General features: G+C 37.5%; 1 protein-coding gene across 5 annotated transcripts in view; it reads left to right on the top strand.

The window, feature by feature from the left end:
- The window catches only part of RECK (reversion inducing cysteine rich protein with kazal motifs), an 83,846-nt gene that overhangs the window by 50,532 nt on the left and 7,121 nt on the right, over window positions 1–26,193 (top strand). For all 5 annotated transcript variants that reach the window (XM_007127517.4, XM_024126430.3, XM_024126429.3 and 2 more), the window contains 8 exons: window positions 3,308–3,575; window positions 6,182–6,361; window positions 10,598–10,810; window positions 12,499–12,635; window positions 15,630–15,770; window positions 16,930–17,118; window positions 18,639–18,761; window positions 20,739–20,910. In XM_007127517.4, coding sequence (XP_007127579.1) covers window positions 3,308–3,575; window positions 6,182–6,361; window positions 10,598–10,810; window positions 12,499–12,635; window positions 15,630–15,770; window positions 16,930–17,118; window positions 18,639–18,761; window positions 20,739–20,910 — 1,423 coding nt within the window. The remainder of the gene's footprint in view (window positions 1–3,307; window positions 3,576–6,181; window positions 6,362–10,597; window positions 10,811–12,498; window positions 12,636–15,629; window positions 15,771–16,929; window positions 17,119–18,638; window positions 18,762–20,738; window positions 20,911–26,193) is intronic.

The following is a 26,193-nucleotide window of genomic DNA, read 5'->3' as shown; positions in this document are numbered from 1 at the left end:
CGACTTCATACAAAGTGAAGTAAGTCAGAAAGAGAAAAACAAATATCATATATTAACACATGTATGTGGAACCTAGCAAAATGGTACAGAAGAACTGGTTTGCAGGGCAGAAATAGAGACACAGATGTAGAGAACAAACGTATGGACACCAAGGGGGGAAAGCGGTGGGGCTGGGGGGGTAGTGTGATGAATTGGAGATTGGGATTGACATACATACACTATTATGTATAAAATGGATAACTAGTAAGAACCTGCTGTATAAAGAAATAAAATAAAATTTAAAAATAAATTTTAAAAATAAATTTTAAAAAAACTACAATGAGAGAAGAAAAAGAACTACACCTCACACTAATCAGAATGGCTGTCATCAAAAAGTCTACAAATAAACGCTGAAGAGGGTGTGGAGAAAAGGGAACCCACCGACACTCTTGGTGGGAATGTAAATTGGTACAGGCACTATGGAGAACAGTATGGAGGTTCCTTAAAAAACTACAAATAAAGTTACCATATGATCCAGCAATCCCACTCTTTGGTATATTTCTGGAAAAGATGAAAACTCTAATTTAAAAAGATGCATGCGCCCCAATGTTCATAGCAGCACTGTTTACAATAACCAAGGCATGGGGCTTCCCTGGTGGCACAGTGGTTAAGAATCTGCCTGACAATGCAGGGGACACGGCTTCGAGCCCTTGTCCGGGAACATCCCACATGCCGCAGAGCAACTAAGCCCGTGTGCCACAACTACTGAGCCTGTGCTCTAGAGCCCGCGAGCCACAACTGCTGAAGCCCGCATGGCACAACTACTGAAGCCCCCGCACCTAGAGCCTGTGCTCCACAACAAGAGAAGCCACCACAATGAGAAGTCCGTGTACCGCAATGAAGAGTAGCCCCTGCTTGCCACAACTAGAGAAAGCCTGCGCGCAGCAACGAAGACCCAATGCAGCCAAAAATAATTAAATAAGATTTATTTTTTTAAAAAAATAGCCAAGGCATGGAAACAACCCAAGTGTTCATCAACAGATGAATGGATAAAGAAGATGTCACACACACACACACACACACACACACATTGGAATATATTACTCAGCCATAAAAAAGAATGAAATAATACCATTTGCAGTAACATGGATGGAGCTGGAGATTATCATACTAAGTGAAGTAAGTCAGACAAAGACAAATACTATATGATATCACTTATATGTGGAATCTAAAAAATAATACAAATGAGCTTTTTACAAAACAGTTAGACTCACAGACATAGAAAAGCCCCTGCTTGCCACAACTAGAGAAAGCCTGCGCGCAGCAACGAAGACCCAATGCAGCCAAAAATAATTAAATAAGATTTATTTTTTTAAAAAAATAGCCAAGGCATGGAAACAACCCAAGTGTTCATCAACAGATGAATGGATAAAGAAGATGTCACACACACACACACACACACACACACATTGGAATATATTACTCAGCCATAAAAAAGAATGAAATAATACCATTTGCAGTAACATGGATGGAGCTGGAGATTATCATACTAAGTGAAGTAAGTCAGACAAAGACAAATACTATATGATATCACTTATATGTGGAATCTAAAAAATAATACAAATGAGCTTTTTACAAAACAGTTAGACTCACAGACATAGAAAACAAACTTATGGTTACCAAAGGGGAAGCAGGGTGGGTGAGGGATAAATTAGAAGTATGGATTAAGATGTACACTACCATATACAAAATAGGTGAACAACAAGGATTTACTGTATAGCACAGGGAGCTATATTGAATATCTTGTAATAACAGATTATGGAAAAGAATTTAAAAACCCAACATACATATGTATAACCTAATTACTTTGCTGTGTGCGTGAAACTAACACAATATTGTAAATCAACTATACTTCAATACAAAAAAAAAAGATGTATGTTTACAGAAGTCCAAGATGTAATAAGCAAAAAAAAGCAAGTTTCATAACTAAATGTGTATAGTAAGGTACATTTTTAGTTATATACCTATTTGTTCCACATTATATGGATGTGTAATGTTTGAATTTTACCAATGAAATTTATTACTTTTATAATAAAAATGTCAATATAAATGAGATCCTGATACTTTTAAAAAATTAGGGCCTCCTAATGAACTTGCACCTTATGGGGTCTTCAAAATCTCAGCTTTGGAAAGCCTATAATCCACTTTCTTCATTTAGAGGTGATCAGACTTTAAGAACTGACTAATTAAGCAAAACTGGCAAGAGACTTGTAAGACTCAGAAGCCAGATGCCAATGTTTTGATTTACACTGGGATATTGAACGACTTGTTTTTGTAAACTCAAAAGCAGTGCTATGTGCCTTGTTTGGCCAGAATCTAAAGCAGAAGTCTAAGGCTTATGACATTTGTGTGGTTGTGTGATGAAAATCAGAGGGAGAAGCATTTGCCATAATAACCTTCATTCATTTTAAAGGCAGATCTGTCTTCACTGACGTTTAGGCTATAGAGAGGTGCTGCTGAAGCAACGTTGATAGATAGCAGCTCAAAGAAAAAAAAAGGCAGAAAAATGTTTTAAGGGTAGAACAACCATCTCAAATGTCTGTGCTAATACATAGGAAATCCGGAAAAGAAAGCTACAGACAGATAACAGATATGCCTGAATAAGCTTCTTAAGAAGTCAAACTCCTAAGAAAACTATTTCAAAGAAGCCCTCTGAATCCTATAGACTGGTTGAAAGTGTTCTCTTGCTTTCTGATTTTTTATAGAAAAGTAAAGGCAGAAGCAAGCTGATATCTTGTCAGAGTTTGTAATTGTATTATTTAAATTACTGCTTAGATTAATTAATTTGCACAGATTTGTAAAAGCTTTATATCCCAGAATGTAATGAAATACAGTATTTGTGGTTATTGCTATTAAAATTAGTCATCTTTCTCATTATGTCAAGAACATAATCCCTTTTAGGTAGCTGTTTCTAGCATGAAATAATTCCATTTTGATCTACAATACCCTTTCCAGTAACATAAAATGCCTTGCATGTAAGGACCTCTTAGGTGTAAGAGGACCTTTCATTTATCTAGGAATAGTGCTGGAGATCCCATGATTGGGCACAGTGGTGAATCTGGTAATAAACACCTAGTCTACCTTTAGCTTTTCACTTATTTGCTATATTGCAAAGTAATGGAGAGAGAATTTGGTAGGCTCAGTATCCTGGAGAAATTGACATGACTCAAGAGTAGTAACAGTTTCCAGTACACCACTGGGTCCTTCTGTCTGAGCAATGCATGACATAAAACCAGCTAATTAATCCATTTATATTCTGAAAATGTAGGTTTATATTGCTGTGACAGAGCTGAAGATCATGCTTGCCAAAATGCCTGCAAGAGAATTCTGATGTCTAAGAAAACAGAAATGGAGATTGTTGATGGCCTCATCGAGGGTTGTAAGACCCAGCCTTTGCCTCAGGATCCACTTTGGCAGTGTTTTCTTGAAAGCTCACAATCTGTTCACCCTGGAGTCACTGTACACCCTCCTCCCTCTACAGGCCTTGATGGCGCTAAATTGCACTGTTGTTCTAAAGCAAACACTTCAACATGTAGGTCAGTACCTCATTTTCCTTTATTAAAAACAGTAGAAAATAGCATTTTAATTAATGAATTTAAGTCTAGCACATGTGTGTTATATTCTTGGACTGTGTAGTCTTAAGAGTCTAGAAGATACAAAATCATTCTTTCATCCAGCAGATATTTTTTGAGCATCATGTATATATAGAACATTGTTTTTGTACATTGAGCTAAAAGCACTGTGTTTTGGGGTGTGGAGGTTTAGCATTGGCAGGACAATAAATATTTAAAGATGATGCAATATGAATTCTACCCTCGAGGTTATCATCAAGTAAGCTTACAATTTAGGAGATGTTTTGACCAGACATCTAAGGGATATTCTTTTTGTTAAATTGTGAAACTTTGAACTTTTTGCATATGTTGGTGAATAACCTGGGCTGGCACTTATATCCAAAGTTAGACAGCAGTGTATTGGCATTCATTTAGATGATACACTTAGGGATAAAAAATTGACAATACTATTTGTGTAGGATGGAGGAAACACAATCTAGAGATAAGAATAAATGGAGATAAGGTAATGGTTTAACACAGGCGAAACAGAAGTTTGCTTTATTAGAGATATTTTGGGTGAAAAGGTACCACATATTACTAGAATATCCTGAAATGAATATGACATACGAGGAGTGAAACTATCTTTCCTGTGGTTTCTAAATTGGATAGACTTTAGCAAAAAATTGTGCCTAGAATAGCTTATCAGACTTTATCAAAGATATGAAAAAATCTGGAAAATATCCAAAGAAAATTAACAGAAGGGCTAAAAGAGAAGTTAAGTTGGCCCTATAATTCAGGAAATTGGGTTGCTGATAGGGATTAATAAATGTACATATGGGAGGGATGCTGAGTACTTCTTTGAATGTCTACAAAAGAGTTTATGCCCTGTAGTCACTAGAGATAGGACTGGCTGTGTCATCCCAGAAGAATTTCAGTAAGAAACATGGTATCTCTTACCTTGATGTAAGGTTTTATGGTTTACTGACTGCTTTCACTTTCATCTTGTTTCATCCTCATGAAACCTTACAAGATGACTGGTATCATCTTATGACTGATGTCAGTTTGTATAATTCTTGTATATATATAGAAAACTAACTCTGAGATGTTAAACAATCTGTCCAAGGTCATACAGAAAGTTAGGACTAAAGAAAGGACTGATTTCCAGATCAAGGTACCTAATGGATTTTTTTTTTTTTTTTAATGGCTGCGTTGGGTCTTAGTTGCTGCGTGCAGGCTTTCTCTAGTTGTGGCAAGCAGGGCTACTCTTTGTTGCAGTGCGCGGGCTTCTCATTGCTGTGGCTCCTCTTGTTGTGGAGCACAGGCTCTAGGCACAGAGGCTCAGTAGTTGTGGCACGTGGGCTCAGTAGTTGTGGCTTACAGGCTCTAGAGCACAGGCTCAGTAGTTGTGGTGCACAGACTTAGTTGCACCGCAGCATGTGGGATCTTCCTGGACCAGGGCTCAAACCTGTGTCCCCTGCATTGGCAGGCAGATTCTTAACCACTGCACCTCCAGCAAAGTCCCTACCTAATGGATCTTGATATCAGCTTTCTCATCCCCATGATGTGTAAGCTCAATTGAGAGCAGGGACTTTGTCTCTTTTATTCACCACTGCATTTCCAGTGCCTTCAACAGGGCCTCACACGAAACAGGCACTCAATAAATGCTGGTAGAGTGAATGAGCAAAGTTATAAAAGTAAAGATACCCTCCTCATAGGGATAATTATGAGAGTCAAAATATGACGGGGGTGGAGAATTTCTACTTGTGACTTTGCATATTCCGGTAGTATTAAAATTTTATATTATGTGTTACTTTTTTTACACTTTAATTACATTTATAAATGTTAAAAATTAAACTAATGAATATAATGTGTGAAAGCACTTTGGAAATGATACTGATGTTATTTTAGCTATATACATGCACTAAAGTTGCTTTACAATCATCGAGTACTGAAATAAAAATGCATACATACTACAATAGTGTATATATATATAGTATATATTGCTATATACAATAGTTTATAGCAGCTTTGGAATTCATAAAGCCTTTACATGTAGGTTATCTTGGTACATCTTAAGGAATATAGGTGGCTTGGGGATACTTTTTCAGGGAGAATCCAGTGAACCCTAAGTCTATAATGCTTCTTAAAAGGAGTCTGAGGATCATGTCACAGTTTTGCCTCCTGTGATTGAAGCATAAATATAGTGGACTATATCTTTGTGGAGGCAAAACCATATGCTTTACCTTACTTCAAGTAAAGGTAAAAGAGAGATCAGAAATATAAAGGGGAATAATTGTGCCAAGAATAAGGATGTACAAATGCTATAATTAAACATTAAATTTAGCACTGAGCTTTCTAGAAACCATAGCAAAAAGGAAAGAGATGGATAATAAAAGAAAGCTAACTTTTTCATGTAAAAGATTACTTTTTCAGGCTCTAAATTCTAGAAGATAGATCTTAGTCTTTTGGTTTTTGTACTTTTTTTTTGTTTATGTTCTAAAGTACAGTTCATAGAGTTCAAGTTTTATGCAAATCAAATATTTATTCATTTGGCTCATCTGTACCTTTCTTCATTTGTTCTTTTGTTTCAGGGAACTGTGCACTAAACTTTATAGCATGAGCTGGGGCAATACACAGAGTTGGCAAGAGTTTGATCGCTTTTGTGAATATAATCCAGTGGAAGTGTCCATGTTGACCTGTTTAGCAGATGTTCGGGAACCTTGCCAGTTGGGCTGTAGAAATCTTACTTACTGTACTAATTTTAACAACAGGTAGGAGCAAATTACTATACATGGAATAGAAGTATTTTATCATTAATTGCCTTGTTTTTAAATAAGTGAAAAGATCATTTTACTCTGATTTTGTTCCTGCTAAGTTAAAAGGAAGTAGTATACCTTTATCATTTCATCTTTAAATGCTATATTCTATCTTGTAAATCACCCCTGGGAAAGGAAGCAGTGTAACAAAGTCCCTTCTAATCTCGAGATACTTCAAACTTCTAGAATTCAAAGAGTCTCCTCTGTCTTCAGTCTACCATTCTTCCCCTCTCCCTTCTGCTGCATCACCAGTGGAAATAATTCACTGCAGAATAAAACACTGTGAGCAGTTTGCTCATCCGAATGCCCTCTTATGGACAATTTGTTTTGAAGGACCTTCACATTGGTTGAAGTTCCCACTCAGTGAGTCCCCTATTTCATACAAAAACTTTCCTTACCGAAGCAATTTGAATAGGTATTTCCCTGAGATATCAATTATGGTATGAAAAATAAGGGCCAAGAACTGAATTAATGGCTGAAGAAGCCATGAAGAAAACAGAAAAAGGGCATCCAGAAGCATAGAGAATGCCATATCAGAGAAGCCAGAGAGGGAGAGTTTCTAAAGAAAAGGGGACTGGCTGGTTTTATGAGCTGCAGCCCAGAGATCAAGAACACAAAAAGGAAGAGAATCATTCAGTTGAGGCAGAAGGAAGTTCAGAGGATACTCACCTCAAGCTAACACACATCCGATCCTCTTAAAAGTATTCAGATTATTATTCTGAGTAAGAAAATTGAGATATCTTTACAACTAGTGTTAGCCAGTAAGGACCTGGCTTAGAGGTTGAGCAAATTTGAAGTCTATGAAATGTTTCAAGTTAAATTTGCACATAGTTATAGCTTCTGGTAATGGTGGAGCAGTTTGTATCAGACTGCCACCCCTGTCAGTACCAATTATGAGCTCTGCACAAAATATAAAAACACTATTGTTTTGAAGGCATTTAAGAGTGACCAAAAGCAGGAGGAGGTACATCTCATGAAAGATAGAAACCACACTGAGTGGGGGCCACATTTATCCAGTTTTTTCTTCATGGGCACTCTCAGTCCCCTGGCATGGCATATAGAATTCAAGCAAAAAGCAGCAGTCTTGGGCTGAGGAGTTAAGAGATCACAGTTTGGGGCTGCCAGAGTGGCTGGATATGAAATTGGAAAATCCCAGAAAGGAGGGAACCACAAAAGGAGATGCCCCAACAATCTGCATACAAGCTCCCCTTAAATCCTTGAATTTAACAAAGTCACAGGGTACAAGTTTAACATACAAAAGCCAATTGTATTTCTGTATATTAGCAACAATTAGAAAATGAAATTTATAAAAAAAATTTACACAATTTCATCAAAAATATGAAATACTTAGAAATAAATCTAATAAAAGATGTGCAAGAACTCTACACTAGAAACCAGAAAACTTTGCAGAGATAAATTAAATGGAGAGAACTACCATGTTCATGGATTAGAAGACTCAATATTGTTTTGTTTTGTTTTTTTTGTTGTTGTTGTTTTTGCGGTACGCGGGCCTCTCACTGTTGTGGCCTCTCCCGCCGCGGAGCACAGGCTCCGGACGCGCAGGCTCAGCATCCATGGCCCACGGGCCCAGCCACTCTGCGGCATGTGAGATCTTCCCGGACCAAGGCACGAACCCGTGTCCCCTGCATCGGCAGGCGGAGCCCCAACCACTGCGCCACCAGGGAAGCCCCTCAATATTGTTAAGATGTTAATTCTCCTGAAACCAATCTCTAGATTCAGTGCAATCTCAATCAAAATCCCAACCAGCTTTTTAAAATAGAAAGTGCCAGACTAATTCTAAAATTCATATGAAAAGACAAATAACCTAGAATAGCTAAAACAATTTTTTTAAGGAATAAATTTGGAGAACTTACAGTACATGATTTCAAGACTTATTATAAAGCAATAGAAATTAAGTCAATGTAGCAATTCCCTGGTGGTCCAGTGGTTAGGACTCTGTGCTTTCACTGCCGAGGGCCCAGGTTCAGTCCCTGGTCAGGAAACCTAAGATCCCGCAAGACGTGTGGTGCAGCCAAAAAAGAATAATAATAAATTATATAATAATAAATAAATAAAAATTTTTAAATTTGAAAAAAATTAAATCAATTTAATATTGACACAAGTTTAGACAAATAGATCAATGACAAAATAGAGAGGCAAGAATAGACCCACACATATAAATTGATTTTCAACAAAGGTAGCAAGGCAATTCAGTGCAAAAAGAAACATCTTTTCAACAAATGATGCTGGAACAACTGAATATCTGTATGAAAAAAAAAAACCTTAACCTCCTTCTCACACCATCCATAAAAATTAATTCAAGATGGGTTGTAGAACTAAACATAAAAGCTAAAAATAAAAGCTTCAAGAAGAAAAAAATAGGAGACTATGTTGATAGCCTTGATATAGCCAGAGATTTTGTAGGCAGGACACAAAATACAGTAATTATAAAAGAAAAAAATTAATGAACTAGAGTTCAACAGTAAACATTTTTGTTTACCAAAAGACACCATTTAAAATTTGAAAAGATAAGCCACAGTCTGGGAAAAAATATTCAATATATTACACATGTACACACACACAATCGCACACATGTGCATTTGACAGAGGTCCTGTATCCAGAATATATAAATAACTCCCACAGCCTCATAATAAAAAGTCAAACAACACAATTAAAAAATGGGCAAAAAATTTTCAAGGACACTTCATCAAAGAAGACATCAAGAGAACTACTTAGTATATGAAAAAGTGTATTACCATTAGTCATGCAAAATGCAAATAAAAACCCCAATGAGATGCCTCCTCATACCAAATAGTTAAAATTAGAAGACTGACAAGCATGTAAACAAACTAGAAGTTTCATACGTTGCTGGTGAGAGTGTAAAATGGTATGACCACTTTGGAAAACAGTTTGGCAGTTTCTTAATAAGTTATGACCCCAAAATGCCGTTCATAACCAGGGGAAAGAGACATGAAAACTAGAAACAACCTTAATGTGTATAAAACAGTGAATGAGAATAAACCAGCATTTCTCAAAGTGTGGTCTGTGGTCCCCAAAACCCCTTGAGATCAAAACTATTTTTATAATAATACTAAGATGTTATTTGCCTATTTCACTCGCATTCTCAAAAGAGCGAAGAGTGAAGTTTTCCAGCTGCTTTAAGACATGATACAGCAACAGATTGAATGCAGGAGCAGATATGAAAATGCAGCTGTCTTCTATAAAGCCAGACATTAAATAGATTTTCAAAACTATAAAACAGATCTACCCTTCTCACTAATTTTTGCTTTAACATGTAATGGTTTTATTATCATTTTAAATGAATTAATAAGTACTTTAAAAATCTCTGTTTTGATTTACAATGTGATGGGTAGGGGTGGATATAACCCACATAAACAAAAACTTTTTGAGAACTTAATAATTTCAAGAATGTAAATGAGTCCTGAGATCAAAAAGTTTGGGAACCACTGAGATAAACAAATTGTGGTACATTTATTAATAGAATACTACTGAACAATAAAAAGAACAATTTATATGTACAACATAAGTAAATCTCAAGATGATTTAGCTAAAGACACTAGACCCAAAAGAATACATATAGTATGATTCCATTTATATGAAGTTCTACAACAGGCAGAATTAATCTATGGCGATCTAAGCACAAATGTTGGTGGCCTTTGGGGTGCAGTCAGCAGGGAGGGCATTGACTGGACAGGGACACAATGGAACTTTCTGACGTGATGGAAATGCTTCTGTATTGATTTGGATATGCCTGTGTGAATGTACATGTTTGTCGAATCACAGCAAACTAACCATAAAATCTGTAAATTTTATTTTTATAAATAATACCTCAATTTTTAAAACTTGGACTTTAATATTTATTTTGTAAAATGAAAGAAATGGTATAGTTGGAGATGATAGTCCTGTCCACAGTGTTTTAAAGTTTATAACTGCCTCACAAAAATCCATATTATAAAGAAAAATGGCAGTCAGAGTCTTAATGCTAGTGTCTATGTCTACACCGAATCTTCATATATTCAACGCTGACAATCTTTAATGGGTTGTATGTACTTTCTTCTTTAAAAAAAAAATCAGATTTTCCTGATGCATTAGCATGTCAAGATTTTACAAATTGTTTCTCTGTAGAAAGTAATTGCCTCTTGATTCCTTCTGGCCTTTTTTCTCTTCAGGCCAACAGAACTTTTCAGGAGTTGCAATGCTCAGTCAGATCAAGGAGCCATGAATGACATGAAGCTGTGGGAGAAAGGAAGCATAAAGATGCCATTTATCAACATACCTGTTCTTGACATTAAAAAGTGCCAGCCAGAAATGTGGAAAGCAATAGCTTGTTCACTGCAGATTAAACCTTGTCATAGTAAATCCCGGGGAAGTATTATTTGCAAGTAAGTTTCATTCATCATAATGACTCTCTGGTTTTGGTTCAGACCCTCCACGATCTCTCCCCACAGCCTATCTTTAGTTTTCTTTCCCACCACTTCCTTTTGCCCATCACCCCCACATGTCAAATGCTTTCCCAGTTTTCCTCCTCTGCTGAAAATACTCTTCCATCTCCACTCACCCACCGCCTGTCCTTCTTAGCCCCTCTCAAATACCAGTCATTCCTATGGAATCTTCCCAGATTTCTCCAGCTGATAGTAATTTATCCTTACTACAAATTTCTGTAGACCTTTATTTGTACTTCTCTTATGGAACTTAGTTCAAGAAACATTGTGTATCTTCAATGCACAATTCTATTTGTATATTTTAATTTGTGTACTTGTTTTATATTCTGTTAGACTTTGCTCTCCTTGAGGAGTTTATTCTTCTTTGTACCTCTCTTTTCTTATCTCCTCTCTCCTCTTTTTCTCCTCTTCAGGGATTACCATAATCCTAATATGCAATAGGTATTCCAAAAATGTTTGATGAGTGAAAGACTTAGTAAATGTAGTCATTAGGGCCTGTTCCTAAAACATTTTGTGAATGGTTTGCTTAAGATCTAGGATAAAGTACAAGGACCTACTGTATAGCACAAGGAACTATACTCAATATTTTGTAATAACCTATAAGGGAAAAGAATCTGAAAAAGAATATATATATAAAGAAAAAGAATATATATATATATATATATATATATATATATATATATAAAACTGAATCACTTTGCTATACCTGAAACTAACACAACATTATAAATAAAACTATACTCCAATAAAAAATAAAATTTTAAAAAATTTAATAGGAAGACAAAAAAAAAAAGGATCTAAGATAAAGATGAAAGCTGCTATGGTGGGTGAAACCAAAAGCATTAACTACATAGTAATCTGTGTCAGCTGCTCTTCAAGCATCTTTTTTTCCAAAACCAGGGTAATATCCAGCCCCTAAGGTGTTGGTATGTGGCTCAGTGCTGCTGGGCACTTGATGACTGACTGCAGATTATTTCAACCTTGAATAGGGTCCAGATCTGTTCTCTGACATGACTTGAGGGTGGCCTGAGTAGGGGAGAGATGAGGGGTAACTACTGGGTGACAAGCAAGAGGCAACAAGTGGGAAATTTATAGACTCTTAGCACAGAAATTTTATAGATGTCAAATCCCTATTGAAGACAGAAAATTTTATAGTGGATTTTCCAGTTGTTATAGGCCAAACACCTTAATGTTGATAACAAAGCAGATTTTTAAAAAGAGAACGTCAGGAAGGGAGTGATAGAAGAAGAAAGGAAGAAGCAAGCATGCATAAGGTCCTGAGACAATGTATGATTTTGCAAAGAGCAAATCAGATTAGCCTAGGTTCATTTCCTTTCAAAGACAGTGAAAAGCCACACTGATGGTAGTAACAGTAAGTATGAGTGTAAAATTTGAGCAGGGCCTTTGATCTCAGGTCGCAGAAAGTTAGGCATGCTTTGATATGGTAATACATTACTTACTCCTCAACCTAATAAGGTCTGCTATCACTCCTGTTCTCTTTTGTCATACTTACACCTATAAAGTGTGAAACATTGCTGGGTTATGAAAACTGAAACAGAATTGATATTGGCTAGACAACGTGAGGCAGTTCCTCAAACCCTAAATTTGTGTGTGTTTTCCTTTTCAAGATCAGATTGTGTGGAGATTCTGAAGAAATGTGGGGACCAGAACAAATTCCCTGAAGACCACACAGCTGAAAGTATTTGTGAGCTTCTATCACCTACAGATGACCTGGAGAACTGTATACCTTTGGATACATATCTCAGTAAGTACTTTGGTTTTTTTAATTTCAAAGGCTTCTCCCTTCTGTCTCTGCCCTTGATGTTTGCTTTGGATGAGCATCATTCTGTTGAGAACATGTGGTTTAATGATACTACCTCAAATGCAGACTCTTATTTGTTTGACCTCTTTGGCTCAGGAAAGAATTGTCATCTTTCTCTCTTTTCTTTTTTTAATTTTTATTGGAGTCTAGGTGATTTACAACGTTGTGTTAGTTTCAGGTGTACAGCAAAGTGAATCAGTTATACATATACATATATACGCTCTTTTTTAGATTCTTTTCCCATATAGGACATTACAGAGTATTGAGTAGAGTTCCCTGTGCTATTTAGTAGGTCCTTATTAGTTATCTATTATATATTATATTTATTATATAGTTATATATATTATATATTATATATATTATATATAATGTAATATATATTATATATAATATATATTCTATATAATATATATAGAATATATATTATATAGTTATCTATATAGTAGTGTGTATATGTCAATCCCCCCCATCTTAAAATATGTACAGAGAAGCAATTATTATATCAGTCTGAGGAGGTAGTGAACTGTTATCAATCAGGAATTCTAAGTGGTGAATCAGGGGCCAGCATACTCAGATAACCAGCTCTTTATCATTGCCGTCTCCTTGCCATGATTTGACCAAGAAGTGGAATTTCCCCTAGGGAGTCTTCAGCTTTCTGTCGTCAGAATATCAGTGAACCTGAGCCAGGTGTTGGCTTGGATTTATCCACCAAATAGGGAGTAAGGAATGATGGTCTGGGTTAGTGCATGAAGAATGGAATTTTTCTGTGCCAAATACTCCTGCCAAGAGCTAGAAGAATAAGTTGGTATCTCCTTGAGGGATTCTGGAGCTAAGCTTCCTGGCAGGAGGTGACTATGTGTGGTGGAAACCAGGGAGTAACAAGTAGAACTCATACATACCATGTAGTTAGGGTAAGGGAAGTGTTTAGGCTGCCACCAGGGGGCATTAGTGCCATGAGCTAGCTGGAAAGGCAGTGAATTCAGCTCCTGCTAGCTTTGTTTTCCTGTGTTAGATAGGATTAAGTTCAACTGCAAATAACAGAACAGATAGAAGCAAAAGAAAGCCCAGAAGTAAATAATCCAGGGCTGTTATAGTGGCTCCATCATCAGGAACCCAAGCTTCTTTTTCTTTCTCCACCATTCTGAGTGCTTGGCTTCCATCATCAAGGTTACTTCATATATTTATCATCACAACATGACTACTGTAATTCTAGCCACCATATCCTAGTGTAAGGGAAAACCACCCCTAATTGTAAGGGAAACTGGGAGAGATGTTTTTCTCTGTGGGCCCATTGCCATCCTGCTATATATAGCAGAAAATATCTGCTACATTTTCTCAAGACAAACAAACTGTGTCCCTTAGCCTTAGTGACCAGTATAGAAAAAAAGAGAGCATTAGACTAGAATCATAGGCAGATCACTTCTTTGAGTCTCAGCTTCCCTATTTATAAAATGATTGGGCTGGATGAGATAAACTCCAAGAGCCCTCTACCTCTATTAACCTTAGAGGGTGAGTCTGGCCTTAAATCAAGTAGGCAAAATGAATGTATTCACAATCCTGGATGCTATTAAAGCAGTCAAATATATGTGTAGAAGGAAACTATTTCAGTGGGAGGAAACTTAAAGAAATGCTTTTGTTTAAATTTCAATACTCTTTCTAAATATCACACATATAGTTGGCCCTGCATATCCACAGGTTCCGCATTTGCAGATTGAAAGTATTCGGAAAAGAAAAATTCCAGAAGGTTCCAAAAGGCAAAACTTGAATTTGCTGTACACCTGGCAACCATTTACATAGCATTTACATTTTATTTACAACTATTTACATAGTATTTACATTGTATTATAAATAATCTAGAGATGGACTTCGCTGGTGGCACAGTAGTTAAGAATCCACCTGCCAATGCAAGGATCACAGGTTCGAGCCCTGGTCCGGGAAGATCCCACATGCCATGGAGCGACTAAGCCCGTGTGCCACAACTACTGAGCCTGCACTCTAGAGCCCATGAGCCACAACTACTGAAGCCCATGTGCCTAGAGCCCGTGCTCCACAGCAAGAGAAGCCACCACAATGAGAAGCCCGCACACCACAACGAAGCGTAGCCCTTGCTCGCCGCAACTAGAGAAAGCCCAGGCACAGCAACGAAGACCCAACACAGCCAAAAATAAATAAATAAATTAATTAAATTAAAATAAATAAATAATCTAGAGATGATTTAAACTATACAGGAGAGAGTACTTAGGTTATATGCAAATACTGTGTATGCCATTTTATATAAAGGACTTGAGCATCCTCAGATTTTGGTATCCATGGGGGTCCTGGAACCAATCCCCCACAGATACTGAGGGATGACTGTATATTAAATGAGATTCTTCCTTGGTCATTGTTTAACAAGTTAAGAAATATAATCATGGTATAGGGTCCATCTTACCATAATAAATTATCATTTATGGTGAAATGTGCTAAATTATCCCTCTTAGACATAAGCTATTTGACTACCTTATTAAAAATATACCTGTTACTTTCCATCTCCTTACACTGCTTATTATTTATTGTTATCTGACTTTTTATTTGCATACATACACACACACACACACACACACACACACACACACACACACTGTCTATTTATTGTCTATTTCCTGATCAGAATGTAAACTCTATGTTAGAGATTTGTCTGTTTTGTTCACTACTGTATCTCCAGTACCTAGAACCTTGCCAGGTGTATTGTAGGCACCCAATAACATTTATTTATAACAAATGAATGAATGTATGTTTATGCTAAATGCACAAATGATCAAGGAATCTGGGTATTTTAATAGCTTACTAGAATCAGTCCTCATGAGCTGTCCATTTGTTCCAGATGTTATCAACTCAATTTACAGACCTCTGTTACTCTTTTGGGTTGGTTAAACTGATCTGTTTTTGTTTTTTCAGGACCAAGTACTTTAGGTAACATTGTAGAAGAGGTGACTCATCCCTGTAACCCAAATCCTTGCCCCGCTAATGAGCTCTGTGAGGTAAACCGGAAAGGGTGTCCGTCTGGTGATCCCTGCCTTCCATACTCTTGTGTTCAAGGTAAGAGGTAGATGGGTGGGGTGTGGGGTGGGTATGAGTACGTGCCTCTGCTGTTTCTTCATAGGAGTTATCTTTGGAATGAAATTATTTTCTAAATTATGTTTTTCTATAATGTTCAAGGTTTTTCCAACATGTATTATTTATGTAAGCAGAAAAAGACAAAGACAAATGTAATTTTCAATAGTCATTTTGATTGTAACCTAATTTCAATCCAAAACCAGACTCTCATAACGAGTCATAGGGTTCTTGACAACAAAAGAAGAAAGACCCTTGGGCCAGCTTTTTGTACTTTGTCTTCTATGCTGTAATGTTTGAGAAGATGTACAGCACATTGTTCGTGTTTTTTCTTTTCTTTCCTTTAAAACACGGAGAAATAGCATTCTCAATCGGATGTGTAATTATCTTCATAAATTTAATGTTGTGCTGAAATGCATATGATTTTAAGGCTGAAAAATTTTTATCCCATAGAATTTTTATGGTCTTTATCTCTCTGTGGTTCCCTTTAGAATATAGTTGCTTTCTTTTATCTATTTCCCAATTGAAAATGTTTCTTTATCATGTTAGAATCAACATTTTTAAACATGTGTGAAGTAAAAAGGAACAAAAGATTAACTAAGCATGATGTCTCAAAGGACCATGTATAATATTTGTGTAATGCTATAATATATCAGCTATAGCATCATAATAAATCTTGATAAATTTGGAAACAAATGGGTTTTCCTTAAGTCCAATCAAGTATTCAACTTTTCTTTGAAATTAAGATGTACGTGTATTCCATCACTAAAAGTTTTCTGACCAAGATTATTCTAAAACTAGTCAGTCGCCATACTCCATTTAAAAAATATCTGTGATTTTAACATACATTTGATAAGCCTAAAGAAATAAAAAACTACATATCTCATAACATTTTTGTACAGAACTATTGCTAACTTTGAGGTACGTGTCCTTTAATCACCACCATCTCACAGAACATGGAATTTTTGTTTGAGAGGATGTTTTTGGCCAGTGAACCAAAGCAGTTCCTTAGTTTAGTGAAAGTTCTATTACATAATCTTTAGTGGCCACACAGTACCTATAAAACTTGTGTGAAGTATATCTAATGTCATAAAACAATATCAGAGAACAATACTAAATCTCTTAGCTAATTTTGTCTATACAGGTTGCAAATTGGGAGAAGCATCTGATTTTATTGTCCGTCAGGGGACACTGATCCAAGTGCCATCATCTGCAGGGGAAGTTGGTTGTTATAAAATTTGCTCATGTGGGCAAAGTGGACTCTTAGAAAACTGCATAGAGATGCACTGTATAGACCTTCAGAAGTCTTGTATTGTTGGAGGAAAAAGAAAAAGTGAGTCTTGAACTGTTTTTGATTTTTGTTTTTAACATGAGATTAGTTATATTAATTTTGTAGGGAGAACATTGGATGGGTTCTCACCAGAAGGTAAAGTCTACAAAGCAGATATTCCAGGGAAGTATTTTTCAACTATACAGAACATGAGGACTTCTAAGGAACCCTCTTAGAAGCCTCATCAAGAAGGGACTAATAGCTAGTAATAACTAACACTTGAACTCTTAACTGTGTGCCAAGCGCTATGCTAAGTCTTGGCCTGTGTTGTCTCCTTAAATCCTCCCAGTTGCTCTTTGATACGGGTGTTGTTGTAAGGAAGCTGATGGTAAGAGAGGTCACCCAACTAGCAAGTGACCAAAGCAGAATTCAGTCCCAGGCCTATTCGACTCCAAAGCCCTTGCCCCCCACAGGCAAGGACACAGGTCTACCCCTCCCCACCCCTTCCTCAACAGTCTCTCTCCCCTCTGCCCCTTTCCCAGAAGTAAAACTCAGAGTTTGGCGTCATGCAAAGCAAACTGGGGGATGGAAACTACACTGTTGATTCGTGGTTGTGAGAGAGCACATTAAAAGGTGCCCCGCTTTATCACCTTCTCTAAAAGTCTGAGAGTCTTGCTTTCTCACTGTTTCCTTAACCATCTTTTGCTTATAGCCCTAATAACTGTTCATATCAATATATAACCTCAAAAATTGTGAAAAAATACCACTTTTGAGAATGTGCTCCCCACTACACATGCTCAGTCTGCTACCCTTACCTCTACGTCCATCCCCCTACCCATCAACCAGAGTAGTTCAGCTTTTATATGCCTCTTGTTTTACTCTTCTGTGTGAGATTTTATTTTAAGAAGAGTACTCTTGGCTAAAAAGGGCTTGCAAATTTCTGCTTAGACCAGCAAGTCAGGTATTCATTGCTTAGTCCATATTCTAAAATGTAATGTATGTACCGTGAATCACAGAAAACATCTGAAGATAGACAAGTTCATTCCTTCCATAAGCTTTCACTGATTAAGTGCCTATTCTATACAGAAGAACATACTAGTGCCTTGTGGAGCTGAAACTGGGATGAGGGATTGAGGTCATGCTCTGCATGCTAAGATGGGAGAGAATTTGAGCCACAAAAAGGAGCAGACCAAATGTATGTACTTTAGGGAGCTAGTCATTTCTGCCAAGGCATCAGGAGAGTCTTCAACCCAAAGATGGCATCAGGACTGGTCCTGGAAAGATGAGTAAAAGTTCTAGAAGGAGGAAAGGAACGAGCACTTGAGGTAAAAGGGGTAGCCAGAAACATTCTCAGAGAATAAGGAGCAGTCTGGTGAGATGAGCACATTAGGGGTTTGGAGGGGTATGGTGGGAGGTAAATACAAAAATATAATTATTACAAATTTAACTCCCTAGTTTGTGTATTCAGAAGTCATCTTTCAAGAATTTCTATTTTAAAGCTCTTTAAACTATTAACTTTTTTATTTTATGATTTATTTATAAATGCATTACATAGATCAGCATTTTATTTCTCTTTCTCTCAGGTCATGGAACTTCCTTTAATATTGACTGCAATATCTGTTCTTGTTTTGCTGGCAATTTGGTGTGTTCTACCCGCCTGTGTCTCAGTGAGCACAGCTCAGAAGATGACCGTCGTACCTTCACAGGTAACCATGGTCACCCAGAAGCTGCCCTCATCCCTTTGTACTCATGTTCCCTTCAAGACAGCTTCTCTGGTCTTGCCTTAACTGCAAATTTTCACAGTAAAATTAATACATAACCTGAGATCAAGGTACTTTCCTCTCTGGATCTGTTGCCTCCTCTATAAATTGAAGGCCTTAAACTAAGTGGTTTCTTAGGGTCCTTTTGGAGTTCCATGAGTCAAAAAGAACAGGGCCAGTGATTGGGATGGTTTTAGTTAAATGTAATTTTTCTACCTGCTAAAATACCCATTTATCCCTACCATTATGGTCTAAAGTGTCCATGTATTTTCTAAATTTGCTTTTGTTTTAATGTTTTTATTACCACCTTCTTTCTTGTCCTCCCTTGTCTTACTGAATTCATATAGGTAGGGACCCCTATAAACAAAGCTATAGGTAGAAAAAGTAAAGAGTGTTTCTCCCAATCTAGTATATAAAATCTAGAAGTTAGATGTGTCAAGTCTCACTTGGGAGATTTCTGGAATGTTGAAGGGTGATAACAAAAGCAAGACAAAGGCAAAGGTTGTAAACACCTTACATAGATTCCTTCCATTCATATCTCCTTAGGGATGGGGAAAAACAGGAAAGTAACTCAGGAGATTATTGTAATTTTGAAACTTAAGAATTTTTGTGAACAATCGGTCAAGAATACGACTTTCTTGACTTTCCTTTGCTTTATGCTGCTGGTATTATGCTCACAGCAGCTGCAATAAGTGAAAAGCCTAGCTCGATGGGATGCTCTTTTCTTGAGAAGAAGGTACAGTTGTCAACAGCAACAGCACAGTGGCTGGTATCTGCTTTTTCCCAAATCTGAAATACCTTTGGTTCTGGGTGAAGAGGAACCAGGTAGCTGCCCTTACTCCATTTCTTGCTGCTGCAGCAGCAGCTTGATTCTCCTTCCATGGAGTTGGTATTACCCATGGAGTGGGGTAGGAAGAGAACAGAATAGGGTTTTACCAACCTTGTATCTCCAGCCCATTGGAAATAAAAAGGAGATCAGAAATAAGAAGTGAACGACAGACTGATGAGGAAGTAGAGGCAGGACTAGCTCCACCCCATCCTCTATCCACCCGAATGAGTACCAGCCTTTGCTGCTTTATTCTGTTGTTGTTGTCCTTTATTTTTATCCTTTGTCTGCTTGGTCTGATGAGGACAATTCATTCTGCTTAGAGAAACAGTTAAAAATGATGTGGGGATGAAAAATGAACTAAGGATTTACACGAAAGACTCATTTATTTACTTACATCTAAGTGTTTTTGGAAGTTGAACTTTACAACTAGCAGGACGCTTTTTCCCTGTAGTGTGTAGCCCCTCGTGTCCTGGGATAAATTACATTAATGACTATTTAGCTAGCAGACTCTAAGGAGATTTTACTGGCCACAAAGTATGCCACATTTTGGGGGACTCAGAGAGTGCCCCCGTGCACACAGGACTCAGAAGGAGATGTTCATAAAAATTCTTAAGTCTCAGGTTACAGTAATTTCCCAAGTTACTACCTTCTTGTTCTTCCCCCTCCCTAAGGAGATGGAAGGAACCTATGTGAGGCATTTACAACCTTCATTATTTGTCTTGGTTTTGATATTATCCTTTAACATTCTAGAAATCCCCTAAGCTAGAATCAAACATCTAAATTTCAGATTTTATATACCAGATTGGGAGAAACATTCTTTACTTTTCCTACCCATAGCTCTGTTCGTCTCTACCCCTGGAATCAAGATCTGGAGGCCCTCAATTAGCTGGCAATAAATGGAACAAAGGAAAGTCGTTATGCAGACAAATGGCTTTTCAGAACCTTGCCACCTTTAAAAACACTGTCAGAGATTGGAAGGATTTTTTTTCTGACTTATTAAAATTCGTGCTTGTTAGTGGCTTGCCTTAATTAGGAAACATGAGGGGAAGGGGACCGTACAAATGCACATTGTTGAGGCACTCTCCTCCCTTCAGGTCTGCCCTGTAACTGTGCAGATCAGTTTGTCCCTGTGTGTGGGCAGAATGGACGCACTTACCCCAGCGCCTGCATTGCTCGCTGTGTGGGCCTCCAAGACCATCAGTTTGAGTTTGGATCGTGCATCTCAAAGGATCCATGTACTCCTAACCCCTGCCCAAAAAACCAAAGGTAAGTCAAATGCCTCCTTATCTTTTTCAGCTGAAGGTCACCACTTACTCTGTACCAGACAGTGAAAATACAAAGATGAATTAAGGTGGTCTCTGCCCTGAAAAGTTGGAGTCTAGAGGGAAAGATCCAAGTAAAGCTGCTTGGTGACATGCTTTGATTGGGGGCCCAGAAATTGAGCAGTTTACACGGCCTGGGGGAACCTGGGAAAGCCTCTAGAGCATGTGACAGTCAGCTGGAAAAAACGAGGAGGAGACTGACAGCAAGGTTTACTGTGGAGGAAAGGTGGTGCTGGTGAAGGCAGAGAGAGTAACAGGAGCAAAGATCTTGGCTTCTGGAAACGAGGAGAGAACGTGGTGTATGCCGGGAGCTAGAGCAGTTCTGTAAGACTGGAACAAAGTGTGAGGCAAGGAGAGGTGGCAGCTGAGACAAGAGAAGCAGATGCATTCTTGTTACTAGCTACTTATGCCTGATGGCAATAGGAAACATTCTACTTAAAACCTACCTCCATTGTAGGGATGGGACATGAGAAGTTTCTGGAAGTGCAACTTCAGTTTTTTGGTTGTTTGTTTGTTTGTTTGTTGTGGTACGCGGGCCTCTCACTGCTGTGGCCTCTCCCGTTGCGGAGCACAGGCTCCGGACGCGCAGGCGCAGCGGCCATGGCTCACGGGCCTAGCCGCTCCGTGGCATGTGGGATCATCCCGGACTGGGGCACGAACCTGTATCCCCTGCATCGGCAGGCGGACTCTCAACCACTGCGCCACCAGGGAAGCCCTACAACTTCAGTATTTTATGAAGTTGTTCAGGGGCGCCTTTCTCTGCAGTTTCCTCAGGAGCTCAGAGTCCAGTTGACCTTGCCTTAATGACGGATTTCTGCCTGTGGTGGCTGCAGGGTAAGGGTCCTGATGATTCACTTAGGTTTCAAGCTTCTAGAACTGGAGTTTTCACTGACTACCTCAGAGAGCTGAGCAGGACATGTCCCATTGCCACAGTTCTTGCCTTATGAAGGTTTTGTGGAGAATAAGCAATTGCTTCTCCATCCTGAAAATCCTGGTGCAGCATGAAGGGAGGGAAAGATTTTCTCGTGTGTTAAATTTATTTTAACAAATTTAAATTCTCTTTTCGCAAAGAGAGTTGGTCACCCATCTAGCAAAGTTTACATCATGAAAACTAAGCCCAAAGAGTTGCTATGGAAAGAAGACAGGGTGTTACACATAAGGAAACATGATAAAGAAATAAGTCAAAAGGATAACATAGTTGTGTTGGGAGGTAGAATTGAGGGTTGGTTTGGTATTTGTTTGTTTCCCTCTATTTGCTAACCTTTCTGAATAAGGTTGGCTTGCTTTTGTAATAAAACAATAAAATCTCAAAGTGGAAAGGGCTGGCTGGGTATAATACAAAATCAATATAAAAGAAAAGTTTGAAAAATGCAGCTACATGAAAATGAAAATTTTCTGCATGGTAACAAACAAATGACAAACTGAGAAGAATCTCAGAGAAAGGGCTGATGTCCTTACAATATAAAGAACCCCTACAAATCAATATGAAAAAGATGAAAAACCTAGTATAAAAATGGGCAAAGATCAATAACCAATAGAAAATGCACCGAGGACATAAACATAGGAGAAGAAGTACAGATGGTTCTTAAACACTTGAAAAGATGCTTATATTAGCTGGTGGGGAGTAACTCTAGCTACTGTATACAAACTCCCAAATATCAGTGCTTTAACATAGTAGAAGTTCAAATACAGTCCATTTGGGTGTTCAGCAGGTGGCTTTCTACATGTGATTCAGAGACTTAGGATCCTTCCATCTAGCAACTCTGCTCCTACAGCCTCTAGTCCTCCTCTGTCCAGCAGACAAGAGAAGGGAGATGATGGAGGTTGCTCTTGAGAAGCTTTTATAGGCCAGGTTAAAAATTCATCTCTACTTCCAACCACATTCCATTGTCTAGAACTTAGTCATTTGGCCAGAACTACTGCCAGGGAGGCTGGGAAATGTAATCTAGATGTATGCCCAGGAAGAAAATTAAATGAACTTGATGAATGATGATCTAGCCAATCTACCACAATGCTTAACCTTTCTCATATTAAGAGAAATGTAAATTAAAGTAAAACTACAATTGTGTACCATTTTCTGTCTACCAGATTGGTAAAGGTAAAAAGTTTGATAACAAAATGTAGGGAAGTAGGCACTCCCATACAAGAGGGTTTTGGGGTGAAGATTGGTACATCCTCTTTGGAGGGCAATTTGTCCAAGGCTACCAAAATTTTAAATGCACATACTTTTTGAGTCAGCATATATAAATGCTTATTCTTATATAAAATATCTCTGGAAGAATAAATAAGAAATTGATAATAATGGTTACCTCTGGGGAAGGGAATTAGGTGGCTGGGACACAAGGAGTAGGAAGGAGATTTACTTTTCACTGTATATGATTTTGTGTCTTTTCACTTTCTACGTGGGCTTGTATTATCTGTTCAAAAACTAATTGTTTAAAAAACAAAAAGTTGAGAATAAATAAATAAATAAAGTTGTAGTCATTCATCAAGTATCTACTGATACACCAGGCATCTTTCTAAACACTAGGGCACAATAGTAAGAAAGACAAAGTCCCTGCCCTGATCGTGTTTATTTTAATTTACTCCCCAGAGTCTCAGCCTTTCCTATTGATCCTCTTGTTTCTGTACGTTCAAATTGGTAATGTTTTTCCTTCCAAAATTACCAAATTTCTCCTGATATTCTTTGTTCTCATTCCTTCAATGTTAATAGATAGTGAAGTTCTAAATATTCTTCTTTTTCATTATTTCTCTTCAAATGTCTTAAATTTCTGTAAAATTACTACATGCATTCTGATTTCTTTCTTCTAGTTTTATTGAGATAGAATTGACATATAGCACTATGTAAGTTTAAGGTGTATAGCACAATTATTTGACTTACATACATCATGAAATCATTACCACAATACGTTTAGTGAATATTCATCATCTTATATAGATACAAAATTAAAGAAATAGAAAAAAAAATTTTTCCTTGTGCTAAGAACTCTCAGGATTTATTCTCTTAACTTTCATATGTAGCATTCAGCAGTGTTAATTACATTTATCATGTTGTACAGTACATCTCTATATTATAACTAGAAGTTTGTATCTTTTGACTACCTTCATCTAATTCTCCCTCCCCTCACCCTTTGCCTCTGGTAACCACAAATCTGATCTTTTTCTATGAGTTTGTTTGTTTGTTTTGAAGTATAATTGACCTACAACTCTATGTTAGTTCCTGGTATACAACATAGTGACTCAGTATTTCTATACATTTTGAAATAATAGTTTAGTTACTGTCTTTCATCATACAAGGATATTATTGTACGTAGTTGTCGACTATATTCCCCATACTGTACATTTAATACCTGTGATTCCTTTATTGTGCAACTGGAAGTTTGTACCTCTTAATCTCCCACACCAATTTCTCTCCTCTCCCCACTGTCCTCCCCTCTGGCAACCACCCGTTGGTTCTCTGTATCTGTGACTCTGTTTCTTTCGTTATGTTTGTTCATTTGTTTTGTTTTTTAGGTTCCACATATAAGTGAAATCGTACAGTATTTGTCTTTCTCTGTCTGACTTATTTCACTTAGCATAATACCCTCTAGGTCCATCCGTGTTGTCACAAGATTTCATTCTTTTTTTATGGCTGAGTAATATTCCATTGTGCGTGTGTGTGTGTGTGTGTGTGTGTGTGTGTCCACATCCTCACCAAGACTTATTTGTTGTCTTTTGGATAATTGCCATTCTGACAGGTGTGAGATGATATTTCATTGTGATTTGATTTGCATTTCCCTGATGATTAGTGATGTTGAGCATCTTTTCATGTGCCTGTTGACCATCTTTATGTCTTCTTGGGAAAATGTCTATTCAGTTCCTCGGCCCATTTTCTGATTGGGTGTTTGTTTTTTTTGATGTTGAGTTGTATAAGTTCTTTGTATATTTAGGATATTAACCCCTTATCAGATATATCGTTTGCAAATATCTTCTCCCATTCAGTAGGCGGCCTTTTGATTTTGTTGATGGTTTTCTCTGCTGTGCAAAAGCTTTTTAGTTTGATGTAGTCACATTTGTTTATTTTTGCTTTTGTTTCCCTTGCCTGAGGAGACATATCTAAAAAATATTACTAAGACTAATATCAACGAGCATACTGCCTATGTTTTCTTCTAGAAGTTTTATGGTTTCAGGTTTTACATTTTTTTTTTTTTTTTTCCTGCGGTACGCGGGCCTCTCACTGTTGTGGCCTCTCCCGTTGCGGAGCACAGGCTCCGGACGCGCAGGCCCAGCGGCCATGGCTCACGGGCCCAGCCACTCCGCGGCATGTGGGATCTTCCTGGACTAGGGCATGAACCCATGTCCCCTGCATCGGCAGGCAGACTCTCAACCACTGCGCCACCAGGGAAGCCCTCAGGTTTTACATTTAAGTCTTCAATCCATTTTGAATTTATTTTTGTGTATGGTGTGAGAAAGTAGTCCAAGTTGATTCTTTTACATGTAGTTGTACAGTTTTCCCAACACCATTTATTAAAGAGGCTGTCTTTTCCCCATTGTGTATTCTTGCCTCCTTTGTCATAGATTAATTGCCCATATAAGAATGGGTTTCTTCCTGGACTTTCTATTCTGTTCCATTGATCTATGTGTCTGTTTTTGTGCTAGTACCATACTGTTTTGATGACTGTGTGTAATATAGTTTGAAATCAGGGAGAGTGATACCTCCAGCTATGTTCTTCTTTCTCAAGATTGTTTTGGCTATTCAGGGTCTTTTGTGTTTCCTTACAAATTTTAGAATTATTTGTTCTAGTTCCATGAAAAATGCTATTGGTATTGCTATAGGGATTGCATTGAATCTGTAGATTGCCGAGTAACATGGCCATTTTAACAATATTAGTTTTTCTAATCCATGAGCATGGCATATCTTTCCACCTTTATGTGTCGTCTTCAGTTTATTTCATCAGTGTCTTATAGTTTTCCAAGTACAGGTGTTTTACTTCCTTAGTTAAATTTATTCCTAAATATTTTATTCTTTTTGATGTGATTATAAATGGGATTGTTTTCTTAATTTCTCTTTACATGCATCCTAATTTTAAATCCCATCAGAAGAGGCAACCACATTAGTAGTAGTGATGGTGGTGGTGGTGATTTCAGTGCAGGAAGCTTATCTCTAAAAAGAATAGAAGTAATTTCCTTTGAAATTATATGATGCTAGCTAATATATTCTTCTCCTTTTACTTTATCGACTGATATT

The sequence above is a fragment of the Physeter macrocephalus genome, chromosome 9 (genome assembly GCF_002837175.3).
Source record: "Physeter macrocephalus isolate SW-GA chromosome 9, ASM283717v5, whole genome shotgun sequence".
In the NCBI taxonomy this organism is placed as follows: domain Eukaryota; kingdom Metazoa; phylum Chordata; class Mammalia; order Artiodactyla; family Physeteridae; genus Physeter; species Physeter macrocephalus.
The sequence above is the reverse complement of the archived record's forward strand: the minus strand, read 5'-3'. Positions and strand labels throughout refer to the sequence as shown.